Source organism: Lupinus angustifolius, chromosome LG17 (genome assembly GCF_001865875.1).
Source record: "Lupinus angustifolius cultivar Tanjil chromosome LG17, LupAngTanjil_v1.0, whole genome shotgun sequence".
Classification (NCBI taxonomy): Eukaryota; Viridiplantae; Streptophyta; class Magnoliopsida; order Fabales; family Fabaceae; genus Lupinus; species Lupinus angustifolius.
The window spans coordinates 17,676,523-17,694,885 of NC_032025.1; the positions used below are offsets into that span (position 1 = coordinate 17,676,523).

Genomic DNA, 18,363 nt, shown 5'->3' on the forward strand with positions numbered 1-18,363 from the left:
AATCTATATACATATATAATTATAATAATACTCTAACAATCACGTTGTAACATTATTTATATAATATATTCATCTAGATATAGTAACATTAGTACATATTTTATATATGTATATATATGATAAAAGTAATGGTATATAGTCAGGGATAAAGTGATTACAGGATAGAAAAGATAAAGATAATAATGAGATAATCTTAAATATGTTATATTAAACATAACAAATTTAATCAAAAATTACAAGAAAGATAACATTATAATAATTAATATAGGAGATATTACTTAGTAAATTTATATCAAAAAGATAAATACTCCCAATATATTTTATGAATTTCTTATGTAGGCACTTCTAAAAATATAAATAATTCAATATAACAATAAAATAATACTTCTAACATAAATTATCTAGAAAATCGTTATTAGATTATATATATCCACTTTGATGAGAGATAACCAATAAAATAACTTATTTTTCGAATAGAACAAAAATCATAAACATATGAAGTAAACATTAAAAGATTTACAATTAATCTAAAAAAATCATATTTATTTTTAGATAAATCTATGAAAGTAAATTACGATTTTTCACTCACGTATTAAAAGAATAGAAAATTGTGGGCGTTAGAAGTGTGGTTTGGGGTGAAGAATGGTTGAGAGGTTTTGAGTTTTTCCATTCATTTTAATATATGGGGATGGTTCTTTTTATATATGTCAATTTATATCACTTGGTGAATGAAAATAACACATCAAAAAGTTTTATTTGCACTCAACTACAATAATTAAGTATGATAAACCATAAAATAAGATAAAACGTAAATATTTGAAATAATACTAACCGTGTACCTGAGCATTTGCATGGGTTGTTCCATATTGCTTATATTGAAGTCAAATTAGAAAAGTAAAAAATCATAAAATAAAAAATAACAGAAAACAAACAATTTGAAATGATAAAATGAAATGACAAACAAAAGGTTATTGGAGGAATGAAAAATTATGTGTTAAAAACAAAATATGGTGAAGTTGCAAGGAAGGTAGGCAAAATGTTAACTTATGACAAAAAGCAAAATGAGTCACTAAATGAAGATAAAAGTATTATAAAAATCTTACTCTTGAGTTCTTTAGTTTGTCAAAAATTCACATATGAAATATTAAAGATATAGAAGTTATAAAAAAAAAGTAAACAAAATATTAACTCGTGGCAAAAAGAAGTAAAATGAGTGAATGAATAGAGATAAAAATGTCAGAAAAGTCTTACACATGAGTTCTTCAGTTTGTAAAAATTTTAACATGAAGAAAGTGAGAGGAAAGTAGACAAAGTGTTAACTTATGACAAAAATAAGTGACTAAAGGGAGATAAAAAATGTTAGAAAAATCAAATTGATGAAAAGGTTGAGTATTTCATTCAAAAGAATTAAATATTACATCAGATTAATATCAACATTAAAAGCAATTAAAGTTATATATTAGGAAGTTTGCAAAATGTTAATTATAGGCAGTACACATGCCCTACTATGAAATTTACCAAAAGGATCCCATAAATAACATATGTAAAAATTTTGGAGTGTCCATTTTTATTATTTCACTAGTCCAAACAATTTATATATATAGAAGACAAGCAATTTATATGAAGATAATAGATTTAATTCTAAGCTATGATTATCAAATTGTGCATATGCCAATAAATTGTGTTATATTATGTGTTAGGTTTTTTGCGTTAAATTCTATATATTTTGGAAATTTGCTTATCATTAAGTTGTTAGGAGGGCATTGTTATTTCCAAAACTACCTCATTTTTTTACTTTTTTTTAAATATTGTCTTGCCTTTAAGTTATAATAAAAAATAGATTTAATTTGATTTATTATTGAAAATTTTAATATAAATAAGCATTGATTTGATTTGGAGAATTTTTTTTGTTTCACTTAAATGTATTTAAAAATATACTTAAATTTGATTGTGTTGATATGATTTTATCTTTATATATTTGATTTGTGTTCTTTCTGAATTTAATTGCATTTATTTTTATGAATCATGTTTTTCATTATTTATTTGGAGAGCGTAAAAACATTTAGGAAATGAAGATAAATAAATATATTCATGCGATTAATGATAGGGTAAGAAAAGAGATTTATTAGGAAATTAACAAAACATTAATTATTACTAACATGTTGAGGGTCACTGTCGTATTTGTCAACCCGTTTTCTCATCGTTTGTAATGTGTAGTTTGTACATTATAAATGATAAATATAATATTTTGTGTTAAATATTTGTAAGTTGCAGTTGAATTTATTCGATTGGTGTAATGTTCAACTTTTTTAAATACACTTTTAAAATAAGAAGATAATGTTATATGATTTTTTTTTGTAAAAATAAGAGGATAATAATGGCAAAATAGAGAATCATAAATTACACCATGATGGGGTGATTATTTTGTTTTACCTTTGTTAAATAGTATAGATAGCTAATAACACATTTCCTACTATAAAATTTACTAACATTTACATTATCCTTAGAGAAAAGGTGTTGACAATATAAGAATTTATTATATTATTAATTATTTATGTTTATTCATAATTAACTCAATCCAAATAAAAGATGTATAACAATTCTTTGTATACATATTTATGCTAAGTATGCATTAATATTTAAATCTTTCCTCCTTGTTATTGTTTTAAATAGTAATAAAAACTTTAATTTTTCACAGAATCAAACACAATTATATTTAATTTGAAAACCTCTCACGTTAAAATTGATACACTTATTTTTCTTTCAGCAAAAAAAGGAATTTTTGCACATTAATAAATCAGAAATAAAGTTACCGAGTCTCGTATCAGGAGATAATTTATTCTTTTATTATATACATATTTTCCATACAAGCTTTTTCCACTATTAACAAGTTATAAGTATCAAAATGTACACTTTCCTTGAATCACCATTACCATTCTAGAAATCCATTAAGGTACAATGTCCTTACTCTGAACGCTAACTATTTAACAAGAGTACCATACATTCATATAACTTAACTCTTTCTTCTTAAACCAATGAATGAAATGGAAATAGTAGAATGGCTTAGACCCCTTGTTCATACCAAAGCTTGGGACTTTATAGTTGTTTGGAAATATGGGAATGACCCAACAAGGTAAACTTACTCTTACACATTACCCATTTTTTATTTTATGTTTTTATTTTCATTTTCATTAACTTGTCTATCTTGTGTTTGATGATTTGCACATGTTTGTATGTGTAGGTATATTGAATGGATGGGTTGTTGTTGTAGTGGAAGTTGCAGTGAAGAAAATATTGAGCAGAATGTGATCAAGCTCAAAGAAGAAGAAATGGATGATGATGATGATGATGATCAATGCTACTTGGCTTCCAATTCCATTTGTAGGGATACACATTTTCATCATCCTATTAGAACTAAGGCTTGTGAGGCACTTGCCAAGGTTCCTTTTGCATTTTCTCTATTTTCTGGGTAATATATCTATTTATTTCTGTAATGTTCTTATTATTATTTTTATCTTTTTATGTTTTTGGTGGCTTTCATATCTTTTTTGGATTTTGTTGTTAACATTGGCCTAAAGGGTTTACTGTAATTGAGGATTATTGTGAGAAAATACGGCTGATATGGTAACAATTACGATGGTGATGCATTGCAGAGACTACCAAAACCATAATGTTACGGCTTTGGTTGTGATTGCAGACCCAAATTTAGAAACTTGACTGGTCCTATATGTAAAGTTTTCAAATGGTTTATTGCATCTTTGTATTTTTGATGTAGTAAATGCTTTCTTTCTGGATACAAGCTTTCTAGTTTTGAACACAACTTTTGTATTTATTTGTTTATTTATATATTTGGTTAAGGAAATGAATCACTAATGAAAATTATGTGATTCTGATTTCTTGCCCAGGGTCCATGGAGAGATTGCAATATCACAACAACCAAAATGGCTTACCAAGGACCAAGATGTAATTTTTCTCTTTCCCACATTAGCTTTATAAAACTAATCCTTCTCCATTTGTTAGTTTCTGTTATAATGCTTACCACAATCCAATATTGTTAATTATAATAAGCCTATTATTGCAGTATTATTATTATTGTTCTCAAAAGCTTATAATTTTTGTGATTGAGAATTAGAGAAGGTTGATTCACCATACTTAAGAAGATCATAAACTTGAAATATGTTTGTTTTGACAGGGTTCAGTAGGGACACAAGTTCTGATCCCTATTGTTGGTGGTCTTATCGAGCTCTTCACTGCAAAGCTTGTAAGATACAGATCATAATACTTATTGGCATTACCTCTAATTGAAAAATCTTTAGTTAATAAACTACTCATCTTTCACAGATTCCAAAAGATATGAGTATCATAGAGTATATATCAGCACACTGTTGTCTCTCTTTGAAGCAAGAAACTACAACTGCTGCGGGGTACGCGAGTCTGAACTTCATTGATCACCTTCCGGGAGCAAAGTGCAGCTCCCATCTTAGCATTGAAGGAACCTCGAGTGGGTCTAATCCTTCAAACGAACATTTATCATTTGATTCAAAGACTCAGCACGAATATCTGAAGCAATTAGTTAAAATATCTCCTACGCCTAAAGTTAAAAGGCCCAAGTACAATGAGGCTGAAGGGAAACAAAGGAAAGGTTTAAGTTCCCATTGTGGCACTATGGAAGAAGATAAAGCGAAACTGGCGAGGCAGCCTCGAAGCGAAACCTTCATTGCTAAAAATCTTGCCACAGAAAGGAAAAGGAGAAACAAAATAAAAAATGGGCTTTTCACGCTACGATCTCTAGTCCCGAAAATAACCAAGGTAGATATAACTGTTTAACTCCAAAACATGCATATAGTAATATTTCTTGTTAATTCGCATACGATCTAATTCACTTGAATGTTGGCAGATGGATAGAGTATCAATTCTTTCAGACGCAATTGACTACATAAAGGAATTACAGCATGAGGTAAAAGAACTTAAAGATGAAGTTATGGCTTTGGAAGTGGAGGAGTGTGAAAGAAACAAGCCACACTTGAAGATGTCAAATGAGAAAGAACATGGAGGAACGAGACATGCCCCTCTTACCGAACTCAATCAAAGCTCTTTCGAGTGCAACAAAAAGAGGCAGATGAAGGTACCATGAGTATGAATATCTTTTTCACTCTTTTTTTCCAAGTCATGGATGAAACTAAATTTCAACACCAGCTGCCTTATTGACATAATACAATCTGTTAACATATACCCAGGTGCAAGTAGAAGTGTGCCACATCGGTCGGACAGATTTCTTGATTAAGTTATACTGCGAGAAGAAGCAAGGTGGGTTTTCAAGGTTGATGGAAGCTATACATTCATTTGGACTGCAGGTGGTCAGTGCCAATGTGACCACTCTTGATGGCAAAGTCATGAACATTGTAACGGTTAAGGTGAGGATCTAACACACTAGAATACTAGCAAAGTTAGCATGAGCTATTTTGCTGTTATTTTGATTAAAACTATTTTCTGAAAGTAGTCATTCTTGTATGTTAGTTCATAGAATCACCCTTTCTGATAGAATGAGATTAAATTTTGCTCCACAGGCAACAAAGCAGGATATTCACCCAGCTACACTGAAAGAGTATTTGATAAAGAATGCAGGTGAATGATTCAAGAAAACAGTGATGATATAATGAATTCAAGTAAACAAAAGCTCCTTTACAAAGTTTGCCTAAGTGGTACATTGGAATTTTAGTTACAGGTGAGATTTAAAGAACTTGAAAGATTACTTGTTATCAAACAACTTAGTTATTATCAGTACATCAATATCACACAACTATATAGAAAAAAGTTGGACTAGAAGTATAAATTGTATATCCAATTTTATTTGCTCTGAAACTGGAACTCCTGACTATAGTCATTCTAGAAATATTGTATGTTTGATGACCATTTACATTTCTTGGTCTTAGTATTTTATTTTGAATATATTATCAATTCTCAAGTGATCACTTCTGTAAATATATAATGGAAAATAAATCATCATATCACAATGAAAACTACTTTTATTTTGAATATCATAATACAAAATATAAAAGTAAGACTAAGTGTATGGAATGTAAATTTAGTAAGATGCAGACAAACCCTATTGTAGATGTAAAGATTGGAGATCATACGATACCACAAGTCACTATATTTAATCATGCAACACGGTGGGGAAATTGATTGAGATGTAAACCATACGATTCAAGAAGGATAAATGAAATGGTGGAATGCATAAAGTGTTATATGTGATAGAAATGTGTTACTCACTTTTAAAGTGAAATTTTACCTCAAAGCTATAAGAGTCACGTTCTATGAGACTGAATATTAGCAATAAAATATCAACACTAGAGAAGGTAAGATTAGGATTGAATGCATTAGTGAGAAAATTGAGGTAGCTCCTATTGTAGAAAAGATGATAAAATTGTGTCTCAGATGGTTTGAACATGTCTGGAGGAGACCATTAGAAGCCTAGTAAGGATAGTATATTAAATGGAGGCTAGTCTAATTTCTAGTGGTGGCAGAGAGACCAAGAAAACACCATAGACAAACTGATTAATTAGGAAAGATTTAGATATCAATATGATAAAACATTATGGCATTGTTCGATCCATGTAGCTGACCTCACCCAATGAGATTAAGGATTGGTTGTTGTATCTTAATACATCAAACATGTAGTAAGAAAATCAAATATTCCAAATCCAACATCAGTAAAAGATACCTATTGATAAAAAGTGCGGCCCAGCGTACGAGGCTCCCACCTAGTGGGATTTGAGGAGGGTAACTATATCTTTACATTCGTAAGCGAAAAAATTGTTTCCAACATTTGAACCTATGACCTCCAGATCATAGGGCAAGCAACCTTTCGTTGCGCTGAAATATCTATTGATAATAATAATTAAAAAATGACCTGAACAAAATTATCTTTTTACACTTTTTCAACATCCCCTGGTATAAAAGAAAAGAAAAGGGGGCAAGAAAATTGAACAAAGAATTGAAAGTAACACTTTGATGTAGGATCGGATAAAGGTCATAGTTTCAATCCTTGTAAAACCAAAAGCTTTAGTGGCTCCCTGCAAGATGATGCAATGCCATGATCCATTAGGGCAGTTTTGGTGGATCAACTAGAGGCTAAAACCAGCAGCCTCCAACTCCTTTATCATTACAATGTACTGTTAATGTGTGCATTCCATCAGTACTCATGCTCATCAACTGCTGCTCTGATGACGGTTGAAAGCTTTCGATTCTGACTCGCCGCTAGAACCACTCCGTAACCATGCAGGTTGGATTCCTGACATATCTCTCGAATATCCGTATTCTTTACTATATGTATCAGAATTAGCATCAACAAAACTGTCATTGGCCATCCTCCTGAATAGCATAATATCTTTATCATACTGCCCAGAATCATAAACAGTGCTATGACCATATTTTACCCCATTAGTTAGATCAGATATATCATCTGCACTATCTAAGGCCCTTACCACCTGATATGAAACCCAAGAGAAAGATCAGTGGATGGCTTATATAAGTTGAGATAGAATTGTTAGAAACCAAGATAGTTATGTCAAAAGAAAACAACAATCCTGGTATAGAGATTTTGATGCATCACAAAGTTGTTTTTTTGTGTGTATTTTTATCACCTGAACCATTCGTGGCCGTTTAGGAGTTGAGTGGCGAACACATGCTGCAGCTGCTTCAATCATTCTGAACATTTCACTCTCCACATAGTGCTTTTCAAGCCTTGGGTCTGTTAATTCACTAATGTCGTGTGTCTCGATGGCACGAATGAGAAGCGGTCGAGCCTGTGGATAGAGTAAAACATGTTAGCTGCTTATGTTAACTTGTATCACAAGAAAAAGGAGTAACAAGAGTCATCAATTGAACATGTTTTCTTTAGCATAGAACAATCTTTTGAGATGATTAATTTTATACAGAACCATGGCTTCCATTATTATAGGATTGCCTCTAGCTATACAAAGGATAATAGAGAGATAAGAGAATGTAAGGAATAGAAACACTTCAAAAAATGTAAATTTGTTTTCAACAAATATGAACAAGGTTCATTCTTACCCACTCAACCAAACTCTCATCTCCCAAAGGCTGAGTTTGATCAACTGGTTTCCTTCCAGTTACAAGCTCAAGGAGGACAACCCCGAACATTTAATTTGAAAACCTCTCACGTTAAAATTGATACACTTATTTTTCTTTCAGCAAAAAAAGGAATTTTTGCACATTAATAAATCAGAAATAAAGTTACCGAGTCTCGTATCAGGAGATAATTTATTCTTTTATTATATACATATTTTCCATACAAGCTTTTTCCACTATTAACAAGTTATAAGTATCAAAATGTACACTTTCCTTGAATCACCATTACCATTCTAGAAATCCATTAAGGTACAATGTCCTTACTCTGAACGCTAACTATTTAACAAGAGTACCATACATTCATATAACTTAACTCTTTCTTCTTAAACCAATGAATGAAATGGAAATAGTAGAATGGCTTAGACCCCTTGTTCATACCAAAGCTTGGGACTTTATAGTTGTTTGGAAATATGGGAATGACCCAACAAGGTAAACTTACTCTTACACATTACCCATTTTTTATTTTATGTTTTTATTTTCATTTTCATTAACTTGTCTATCTTGTGTTTGATGATTTGCACATGTTTGTATGTGTAGGTATATTGAATGGATGGGTTGTTGTTGTAGTGGAAGTTGCAGTGAAGAAAATATTGAGCAGAATGTGATCAAGCTCAAAGAAGAAGAAATGGATGATGATGATGATGATGATCAATGCTACTTGGCTTCCAATTCCATTTGTAGGGATACACATTTTCATCATCCTATTAGAACTAAGGCTTGTGAGGCACTTGCCAAGGTTCCTTTTGCATTTTCTCTATTTTCTGGGTAATATATCTATTTATTTCTGTAATGTTCTTATTATTATTTTTATCTTTTTATGTTTTTGGTGGCTTTCATATCTTTTTTGGATTTTGTTGTTAACATTGGCCTAAAGGGTTTACTGTAATTGAGGATTATTGTGAGAAAATACGGCTGATATGGTAACAATTACGATGGTGATGCATTGCAGAGACTACCAAAACCATAATGTTACGGCTTTGGTTGTGATTGCAGACCCAAATTTAGAAACTTGACTGGTCCTATATGTAAAGTTTTCAAATGGTTTATTGCATCTTTGTATTTTTGATGTAGTAAATGCTTTCTTTCTGGATACAAGCTTTCTAGTTTTGAACACAACTTTTGTATTTATTTGTTTATTTATATATTTGGTTAAGGAAATGAATCACTAATGAAAATTATGTGATTCTGATTTCTTGCCCAGGGTCCATGGAGAGATTGCAATATCACAACAACCAAAATGGCTTACCAAGGACCAAGATGTAATTTTTCTCTTTCCCACATTAGCTTTATAAAACTAATCCTTCTCCATTTGTTAGTTTCTGTTATAATGCTTACCACAATCCAATATTGTTAATTATAATAAGCCTATTATTGCAGTATTATTATTATTGTTCTCAAAAGCTTATAATTTTTGTGATTGAGAATTAGAGAAGGTTGATTCACCATACTTAAGAAGATCATAAACTTGAAATATGTTTGTTTTGACAGGGTTCAGTAGGGACACAAGTTCTGATCCCTATTGTTGGTGGTCTTATCGAGCTCTTCACTGCAAAGCTTGTAAGATACAGATCATAATACTTATTGGCATTACCTCTAATTGAAAAATCTTTAGTTAATAAACTACTCATCTTTCACAGATTCCAAAAGATATGAGTATCATAGAGTATATATCAGCACACTGTTGTCTCTCTTTGAAGCAAGAAACTACAACTGCTGCGGGGTACGCGAGTCTGAACTTCATTGATCACCTTCCGGGAGCAAAGTGCAGCTCCCATCTTAGCATTGAAGGAACCTCGAGTGGGTCTAATCCTTCAAACGAACATTTATCATTTGATTCAAAGACTCAGCACGAATATCTGAAGCAATTAGTTAAAATATCTCCTACGCCTAAAGTTAAAAGGCCCAAGTACAATGAGGCTGAAGGGAAACAAAGGAAAGGTTTAAGTTCCCATTGTGGCACTATGGAAGAAGATAAAGCGAAACTGGCGAGGCAGCCTCGAAGCGAAACCTTCATTGCTAAAAATCTTGCCACAGAAAGGAAAAGGAGAAACAAAATAAAAAATGGGCTTTTCACGCTACGATCTCTAGTCCCGAAAATAACCAAGGTAGATATAACTGTTTAACTCCAAAACATGCATATAGTAATATTTCTTGTTAATTCGCATACGATCTAATTCACTTGAATGTTGGCAGATGGATAGAGTATCAATTCTTTCAGACGCAATTGACTACATAAAGGAATTACAGCATGAGGTAAAAGAACTTAAAGATGAAGTTATGGCTTTGGAAGTGGAGGAGTGTGAAAGAAACAAGCCACACTTGAAGATGTCAAATGAGAAAGAACATGGAGGAACGAGACATGCCCCTCTTACCGAACTCAATCAAAGCTCTTTCGAGTGCAACAAAAAGAGGCAGATGAAGGTACCATGAGTATGAATATCTTTTTCACTCTTTTTTTCCAAGTCATGGATGAAACTAAATTTCAACACCAGCTGCCTTATTGACATAATACAATCTGTTAACATATACCCAGGTGCAAGTAGAAGTGTGCCACATCGGTCGGACAGATTTCTTGATTAAGTTATACTGCGAGAAGAAGCAAGGTGGGTTTTCAAGGTTGATGGAAGCTATACATTCATTTGGACTGCAGGTGGTCAGTGCCAATGTGACCACTCTTGATGGCAAAGTCATGAACATTGTAACGGTTAAGGTGAGGATCTAACACACTAGAATACTAGCAAAGTTAGCATGAGCTATTTTGCTGTTATTTTGATTAAAACTATTTTCTGAAAGTAGTCATTCTTGTATGTTAGTTCATAGAATCACCCTTTCTGATAGAATGAGATTAAATTTTGCTCCACAGGCAACAAAGCAGGATATTCACCCAGCTACACTGAAAGAGTATTTGATAAAGAATGCAGGTGAATGATTCAAGAAAACAGTGATGATATAATGAATTCAAGTAAACAAAAGCTCCTTTACAAAGTTTGCCTAAGTGGTACATTGGAATTTTAGTTACAGGTGAGATTTAAAGAACTTGAAAGATTACTTGTTATCAAACAACTTAGTTATTATCAGTACATCAATATCACACAACTATATAGAAAAAAGTTGGACTAGAAGTATAAATTGTATATCCAATTTTATTTGCTCTGAAACTGGAACTCCTGACTATAGTCATTCTAGAAATATTGTATGTTTGATGACCATTTACATTTCTTGGTCTTAGTATTTTATTTTGAATATATTATCAATTCTCAAGTGATCACTTCTGTAAATATATAATGGAAAATAAATCATCATATCACAATGAAAACTACTTTTATTTTGAATATCATAATACAAAATATAAAAGTAAGACTAAGTGTATGGAATGTAAATTTAGTAAGATGCAGACAAACCCTATTGTAGATGTAAAGATTGGAGATCATACGATACCACAAGTCACTATATTTAATCATGCAACACGGTGGGGAAATTGATTGAGATGTAAACCATACGATTCAAGAAGGATAAATGAAATGGTGGAATGCATAAAGTGTTATATGTGATAGAAATGTGTTACTCACTTTTAAAGTGAAATTTTACCTCAAAGCTATAAGAGTCACGTTCTATGAGACTGAATATTAGCAATAAAATATCAACACTAGAGAAGGTAAGATTAGGATTGAATGCATTAGTGAGAAAATTGAGGTAGCTCCTATTGTAGAAAAGATGATAAAATTGTGTCTCAGATGGTTTGAACATGTCTGGAGGAGACCATTAGAAGCCTAGTAAGGATAGTATATTAAATGGAGGCTAGTCTAATTTCTAGTGGTGGCAGAGAGACCAAGAAAACACCATAGACAAACTGATTAATTAGGAAAGATTTAGATATCAATATGATAAAACATTATGGCATTGTTCGATCCATGTAGCTGACCTCACCCAATGAGATTAAGGATTGGTTGTTGTATCTTAATACATCAAACATGTAGTAAGAAAATCAAATATTCCAAATCCAACATCAGTAAAAGATACCTATTGATAAAAAGTGCGGCCCAGCGTACGAGGCTCCCACCTAGTGGGATTTGAGGAGGGTAACTATATCTTTACATTCGTAAGCGAAAAAATTGTTTCCAACATTTGAACCTATGACCTCCAGATCATAGGGCAAGCAACCTTTCGTTGCGCTGAAATATCTATTGATAATAATAATTAAAAAATGACCTGAACAAAATTATCTTTTTACACTTTTTCAACATCCCCTGGTATAAAAGAAAAGAAAAGGGGGCAAGAAAATTGAACAAAGAATTGAAAGTAACACTTTGATGTAGGATCGGATAAAGGTCATAGTTTCAATCCTTGTAAAACCAAAAGCTTTAGTGGCTCCCTGCAAGATGATGCAATGCCATGATCCATTAGGGCAGTTTTGGTGGATCAACTAGAGGCTAAAACCAGCAGCCTCCAACTCCTTTATCATTACAATGTACTGTTAATGTGTGCATTCCATCAGTACTCATGCTCATCAACTGCTGCTCTGATGACGGTTGAAAGCTTTCGATTCTGACTCGCCGCTAGAACCACTCCGTAACCATGCAGGTTGGATTCCTGACATATCTCTCGAATATCCGTATTCTTTACTATATGTATCAGAATTAGCATCAACAAAACTGTCATTGGCCATCCTCCTGAATAGCATAATATCTTTATCATACTGCCCAGAATCATAAACAGTGCTATGACCATATTTTACCCCATTAGTTAGATCAGATATATCATCTGCACTATCTAAGGCCCTTACCACCTGATATGAAACCCAAGAGAAAGATCAGTGGATGGCTTATATAAGTTGAGATAGAATTGTTAGAAACCAAGATAGTTATGTCAAAAGAAAACAACAATCCTGGTATAGAGATTTTGATGCATCACAAAGTTGTTTTTTTGTGTGTATTTTTATCACCTGAACCATTCGTGGCCGTTTAGGAGTTGAGTGGCGAACACATGCTGCAGCTGCTTCAATCATTCTGAACATTTCACTCTCCACATAGTGCTTTTCAAGCCTTGGGTCTGTTAATTCACTAATGTCGTGTGTCTCGATGGCACGAATGAGAAGCGGTCGAGCCTGTGGATAGAGTAAAACATGTTAGCTGCTTATGTTAACTTGTATCACAAGAAAAAGGAGTAACAAGAGTCATCAATTGAACATGTTTTCTTTAGCATAGAACAATCTTTTGAGATGATTAATTTTATACAGAACCATGGCTTCCATTATTATAGGATTGCCTCTAGCTATACAAAGGATAATAGAGAGATAAGAGAATGTAAGGAATAGAAACACTTCAAAAAATGTAAATTTGTTTTCAACAAATATGAACAAGGTTCATTCTTACCCACTCAACCAAACTCTCATCTCCCAAAGGCTGAGTTTGATCAACTGGTTTCCTTCCAGTTACAAGCTCAAGGAGGACAACCCCGAACGAAAAAACATCTGATCTATCAGTTAATTTTCCACTTGTTGCATATTCTGGAGCCATGTATCTGCACATTCATGCCAAAATGAGTTAATGATGTAATTCAAATAGAGCTTCACTGAATAAGGTTTTATGACAAATGTATCTATTCTTATTAAACTAAGAGGAATACCATTTCAGTTGTAAAATTAAGACCTTAAATGTCAAGGGATGTTTTTAGAGTTTAAAGCCTAGTCACTTCATTGAAGTTGGAATCTACATTACCTCTAGTTCTAAAATAAAACTAATGAATTTTAACCATTAGCGAAATGTAACATCCCAGCCTTGACATGCGATATCCCGGACTCATGAATACATTGAGCGTGTCATCCAAAAGCTTAAATACCCTGTAATATTTTATTCCTCCTGGAGCCTCCCACGACTCGAACTCATGAACTCATAGACAATTAGTCATTGTTCCGATGAGTCGCTACCAACTACAAGTAATCAAGCTTTTTTTCTAGGTGAGGTTATTTATAGACTTACAACATTCAATTCTATGGAAACCCTATGTATTTTTAAATTGTTTCTTTTCTTTTTCCTAACAACCTTGAAATTTATTTCCAAATTTTCTATTAGTATTTTGTTTATGTTAAGGGATAGGAAACCTACCCAAAGGTACCCATAACCCTAGTTGATACATGGGTATTACCAGTATCTGTTAGCCTTGCAAGTCCAAAGTCTGCAACCTGTGTTTAAACAATGGTTAATTAGGATCTAGACTTTGCATTATTTTTCATAAAATATATATTTCTTAACTATGCATGACCCAAAAACAAAGTATATGCATACCTGTGCCTCAAAAGCATCATCCAAAAGTATATTTGCTGACTTAATATCTCTGTGAATAATCTTTTGGCTGCCTAGAGATACACAAAATACTTTTGTTATTCATAAAATGGCAAAATTGCCACTAAGAAAAAATTGTTCTGCATCTTTTTTAATATCTTTTAGTAAATTTCATCAAACTTCATACACATTTTTAAGGGAAGAGATATGATTGGAGACACAATATAAGGATTAATGAATTGTTACACTGCTTTCTACACATCACTTGGATCACCATTGTAAAAAAAATTGTCTGCTAACTTAATTTATTTTGATTTTTATCCTCGTCTTTAACTGAAATAAGCTAATTGCCGATTTGGCACCACACATAGATGATACATGTCATCACAAGAAATGATACATCAATAGTTAGAGTAGAGATCCTTTCTAGTATTGACATGTGGCAGTACCGGAGGAAATCCCAGTATTGGAGAGTCCAATACCGGAGAGAATCCCAATCCAAATAGTTAACGACTAAGCGAAAATATTTGAGTCATATTAAAAATCTAAAATACAAGATATACATACAGTCCTCATGCAAATATGCCAAGCCCTTTGCAGCTCCAATTGCAATCTTGAGCCTCTTGGACCAATCAAGAACTGGCATTCCATTTCCTGCAAAAACTCAAATATGAGAAGTGAGAACCATATCATACATATAGAAAACAAGAACTCCATTTTCATTTTTCTAAGAAAAATAAAGGGAAAACTCACATTACCATGCAAGTGATGATGGAGTGTTCCATTAGGTAGAAACTCATAGATAAGCATTCTTTGTTGCTCAGATATGCAATAACCAACCAATGACACCAAATGCTTATGATGAACTCTGCTTATAATCTCAACTTCAGCTTGAAATTCCCTCTCACCTTGTCCACTTCCAGCTTTAAGCTGTTTAACTGCAACTGTTCTTCCATCATGTAACCAACCCTTGTAAACACACCCAAATCCACCTTCTCCTATAACATTTTCACTAGAAAATGCATTGGTCATTTCCATAACCATTTCATAGGTGAAAGCTATTTGAGCACTTTTGGGCTGTGCTGTTTCTAAAGAACCTCCTCCTATATGTTTCATGCTCCCATTTCCATAGTTGTTTCCATGCACAGATTGTTGCTGTTGTGCTTTGTATTGCAAATCTGTACCTGATGAGTGATGGCTCATATCATTAGACATGAAAATTAAAATGTAGCAAGTCAATGATTCTCAGCAAGAAAAAAATAGCTAGGTTTTTTATCAGGATATGTCGACTTCGGTTGTTAAGAAAGATGGCTCTAGTGAAAACTTCGAAAAAATGCAATAAATACAACTAAGACAACTCTCATGACAACTTTGATTTTATATGAGGAGGTTGAAAGTGGCCTCGGTCGCTTGCAGTGCTAGAGGTATATCAATCTCAACCTTCCTAGGGCTCTGAAGACGAGCTCTCCAACCTTGATGTGGATTTCGATCAAGTGAATATTCGCCACTTGAATAAATCCTAGTTCAAACCTATCAAGGGTATTGAGTTTAGACAAACTCAATTGAAATGTCTCAAAATACAGTTCTCGGTTGAAATTTCCATACAAAATCAAAGTTGTCATAAAAGTTGTCGAACAAAAAACACTCTGAAAGCTTAATATCTTCCATTTTTTAAATCATTCATGAAACTTGATATAGCAAGTCAGTTTTATGCAATGAAAATTGAAAGTAGCAAACATCATTCACCTATAGAAGAGTCCACAAGGTTGTGACAACATTGATAGAAAAAAATCTCACTAAATGGCATACCAATGCATGGTCCAATGCACAAGGTTCCATGCATGGTACAGAAACAAAAAAGTAGGATAACCTTTGATATCCTATAATGTGTGTTATTACATGTTCCTTGTCAAAAAATAATAAAGAAAATAGAAATTGTTAAAATGATAAAAAATAAATAAAAAGTTACCTGATTTTGCATGAATGTTAATATCATGGGCTGGTATATATGTTGCAACCAAGGAATCCCCTTTTGTTGTTTTTCTCCTTGATCTCTTATAAGTGTAAAATAGTGCTAAAACAACTAAACCAACAATGAAAACCCCTACCAATGTATAACCAACATATTTTCCTGGATTATTATCATCACTATGTGATGATGATGATGAAGAATCATTCGAAGAAGAATCATTGGAAGAAGAATCATTTGAAGAAGAAGAAGAAGAAGAAGAACCACCCACTGATTTTGCATGGGACCCACCACCACCATGCATGGTATGGTTGTTTGAACCTGAAGGTGTTGGAATTGTAGAGAAGGGTGATTTGGACGTTGAAGAATCATTGGAAGGTGCACTATTACGTGAGGGTGGTGAAGGAGGAGGAGATGATAAAGATGATGATGATGAAGGTGGTGGTGGTTTAATTTGATTAGTCTGGGACGGTGGCGGTGGTGGTGATAGTTGTGGTGGTGGTGGCAAAGAGGGTGGTGGTGGTGATGGAGAGGGAGGTAATGGCGGTGGTGAAGAGGGTAATGGTGGTGGTGGTGGTGAAGAGGAGGGTAGAGGTGGTGGAGAGGATGGTGGTAATGAGGGTGGTGGTGGTGATGGAGACTTGAGCAACAACGGTGATGGTGGAGACTTGACCAACAACGGTGATGGTGGAGACTTGACCAACAACGGTGATGGTGGCGGCGACGGTGGAGAAGGCAATGGTTCAGACGGTGCAGTTTTTGGAGAAAGTGAATCTTTAATAGGTTTTGGTGTTGGGAATGAATCATTGTTAATGTTAAATAAGTGATTCTTTGAAATCTCTTTGGATGGTAAAATCTTGTCTATATCAGAAGAATCACTTTTGGTATCGTTTTTGGAATCACTTTTCGGATCATTTTTGGAATCACTTTTCTCCTTCTTGTGAGCCATAAATGAAGAATATAATATATAGTATGAATCCCTTTTTGTTTTTTGTTCAACAAATATTTCTGGGCAACAAAAAAAGGGTTATTTTAGAATAAAAAGAAAGAAAAAGAGAAAAAGAGAAACATGGGTTTAAGGTTGTTCCATTCAAACATTGAAGAAAAGAATGGATTTGTCGAACTGCTCCATCTCTTGCCAGCTCGATGCAAGAGATGGAGGAGAGAGAGAATGTGTCTATATTTGTGTATCTCAAAATCAACCAAAACAGGAACAAAATGAAAAATAAAATAAAAATAAAATTGTTGTCCCTTGTTTTAAAATGAATTATGAGGCCTAAAATATTTGTTGTTAGGTAGTTTATTTTAATATGGATAATGATCTATTGTTGAAATTTTGTATTGTAATAATGAAAATATATTATATCAATTAATTTTTTAAAATAATAATATTATTATTGTTTTTATTTCATTCTTAGTATGAGACATGATTTGAGATATGAGATGATTTAGTAAAGGAAAAACGTTAGATTGTATTGTTTCATATTTTGATAGTTTTGTTTTTTAATAAATTACATGTAGTATTGAAATTACACAAAACACTGATTCATTTTTTAAATATACACAAATCATTTTTTATTATATACATATGTTACATTGATTATTTATATAGAAGAGATACATATATTTTTTATAGAGATAATTAGTATAATGTAGGTATATAATTAGGGGGATTTGTATAGGTTTAAAAAATAGAGGGGTATTAGTATAATTTAGTTTTTGTTTATTTTATTATTTGGGTTTGTTAAGGATCAAGTGTCCTTGTTGTTTAATTAATTTGTACTCTCTCCAATGTTGGCTTATCATGCAACTTGAACCGTGGACAAGTTAAAGACCCAGATGTCTTAATGAACATGAGTTTATTCTGCTCTGTAACTTACCCAAGCCCTTATAAGAAATGGGTTTCATGTGCCTGAGCTCACACATAACAATATGATGTGATAATTTTGTATAAAAAGT

The 18,363-nt window shown here is 32.8% G+C and overlaps 3 protein-coding genes across 6 annotated transcripts; 2 read left to right on the forward strand and 1 right to left on the reverse strand.

Moving 5' to 3' along the window:
- LOC109330711 (transcription factor bHLH90-like) lies at positions 2,899-5,785 on the forward strand. 2 transcript variants are annotated; one of them, XM_019564988.1, is made up of 8 exons: positions 2,899-3,133; positions 3,242-3,469; positions 3,906-3,963; positions 4,193-4,261; positions 4,342-4,809; positions 4,898-5,125; positions 5,238-5,414; positions 5,568-5,785. In XM_019564988.1, exons 1-8 carry the CDS (start codon positions 3,036-3,038, stop codon positions 5,631-5,633), a joined length of 1,392 nt encoding a protein of 463 aa, XP_019420533.1. In that variant the 5' UTR covers positions 2,899-3,035; the 3' UTR covers positions 5,634-5,785. The 2 variants fall into 2 exon arrangements, with proteins under 2 accessions (XP_019420533.1, XP_019420534.1); XM_019564989.1 differs by lacking the exon at positions 5,568-5,785 and having other exon boundaries at positions 4,898-5,134; positions 5,238-5,334.
- LOC109330554 (proline-rich receptor-like protein kinase PERK13) lies at positions 6,379-17,396 on the reverse strand. 2 transcript variants are annotated; one of them, XM_019564782.1, is made up of 9 exons: positions 16,405-17,396; positions 15,194-15,619; positions 15,003-15,089; positions 14,439-14,509; positions 14,259-14,335; positions 13,615-13,674; positions 8,077-8,164; positions 7,647-7,808; positions 6,379-7,490 (listed from the first exon to the last, which is right to left on the reverse strand). In XM_019564782.1, the coding sequence occupies exons 1-9, from the start codon at positions 17,351-17,353 to the stop codon at positions 7,212-7,214; spliced, it is 2,199 nt and encodes a 732-aa protein (XP_019420327.1). In that variant the 5' UTR covers positions 17,354-17,396; the 3' UTR covers positions 6,379-7,211. The 2 variants fall into 2 exon arrangements, with proteins under 2 accessions (XP_019420327.1, XP_019420326.1); XM_019564781.1 differs by lacking the exons at positions 6,379-7,490; positions 7,647-7,808; positions 8,077-8,164 and adding exons at positions 11,832-12,940; positions 13,097-13,258 and having other exon boundaries at positions 13,527-13,674.
- On the forward strand, positions 8,349-11,235 carry LOC109330555 (transcription factor bHLH90-like). Of its 2 annotated transcripts, XM_019564783.1 has the most exons (8): positions 8,349-8,583; positions 8,692-8,919; positions 9,356-9,413; positions 9,643-9,711; positions 9,792-10,259; positions 10,348-10,575; positions 10,688-10,864; positions 11,018-11,235. In XM_019564783.1, exons 1-8 carry the CDS (start codon positions 8,486-8,488, stop codon positions 11,081-11,083), a joined length of 1,392 nt encoding a protein of 463 aa, XP_019420328.1. In that variant the 5' UTR covers positions 8,349-8,485; the 3' UTR covers positions 11,084-11,235. The 2 variants fall into 2 exon arrangements, with proteins under 2 accessions (XP_019420328.1, XP_019420329.1); XM_019564784.1 differs by lacking the exon at positions 11,018-11,235 and having other exon boundaries at positions 10,348-10,584; positions 10,688-10,784.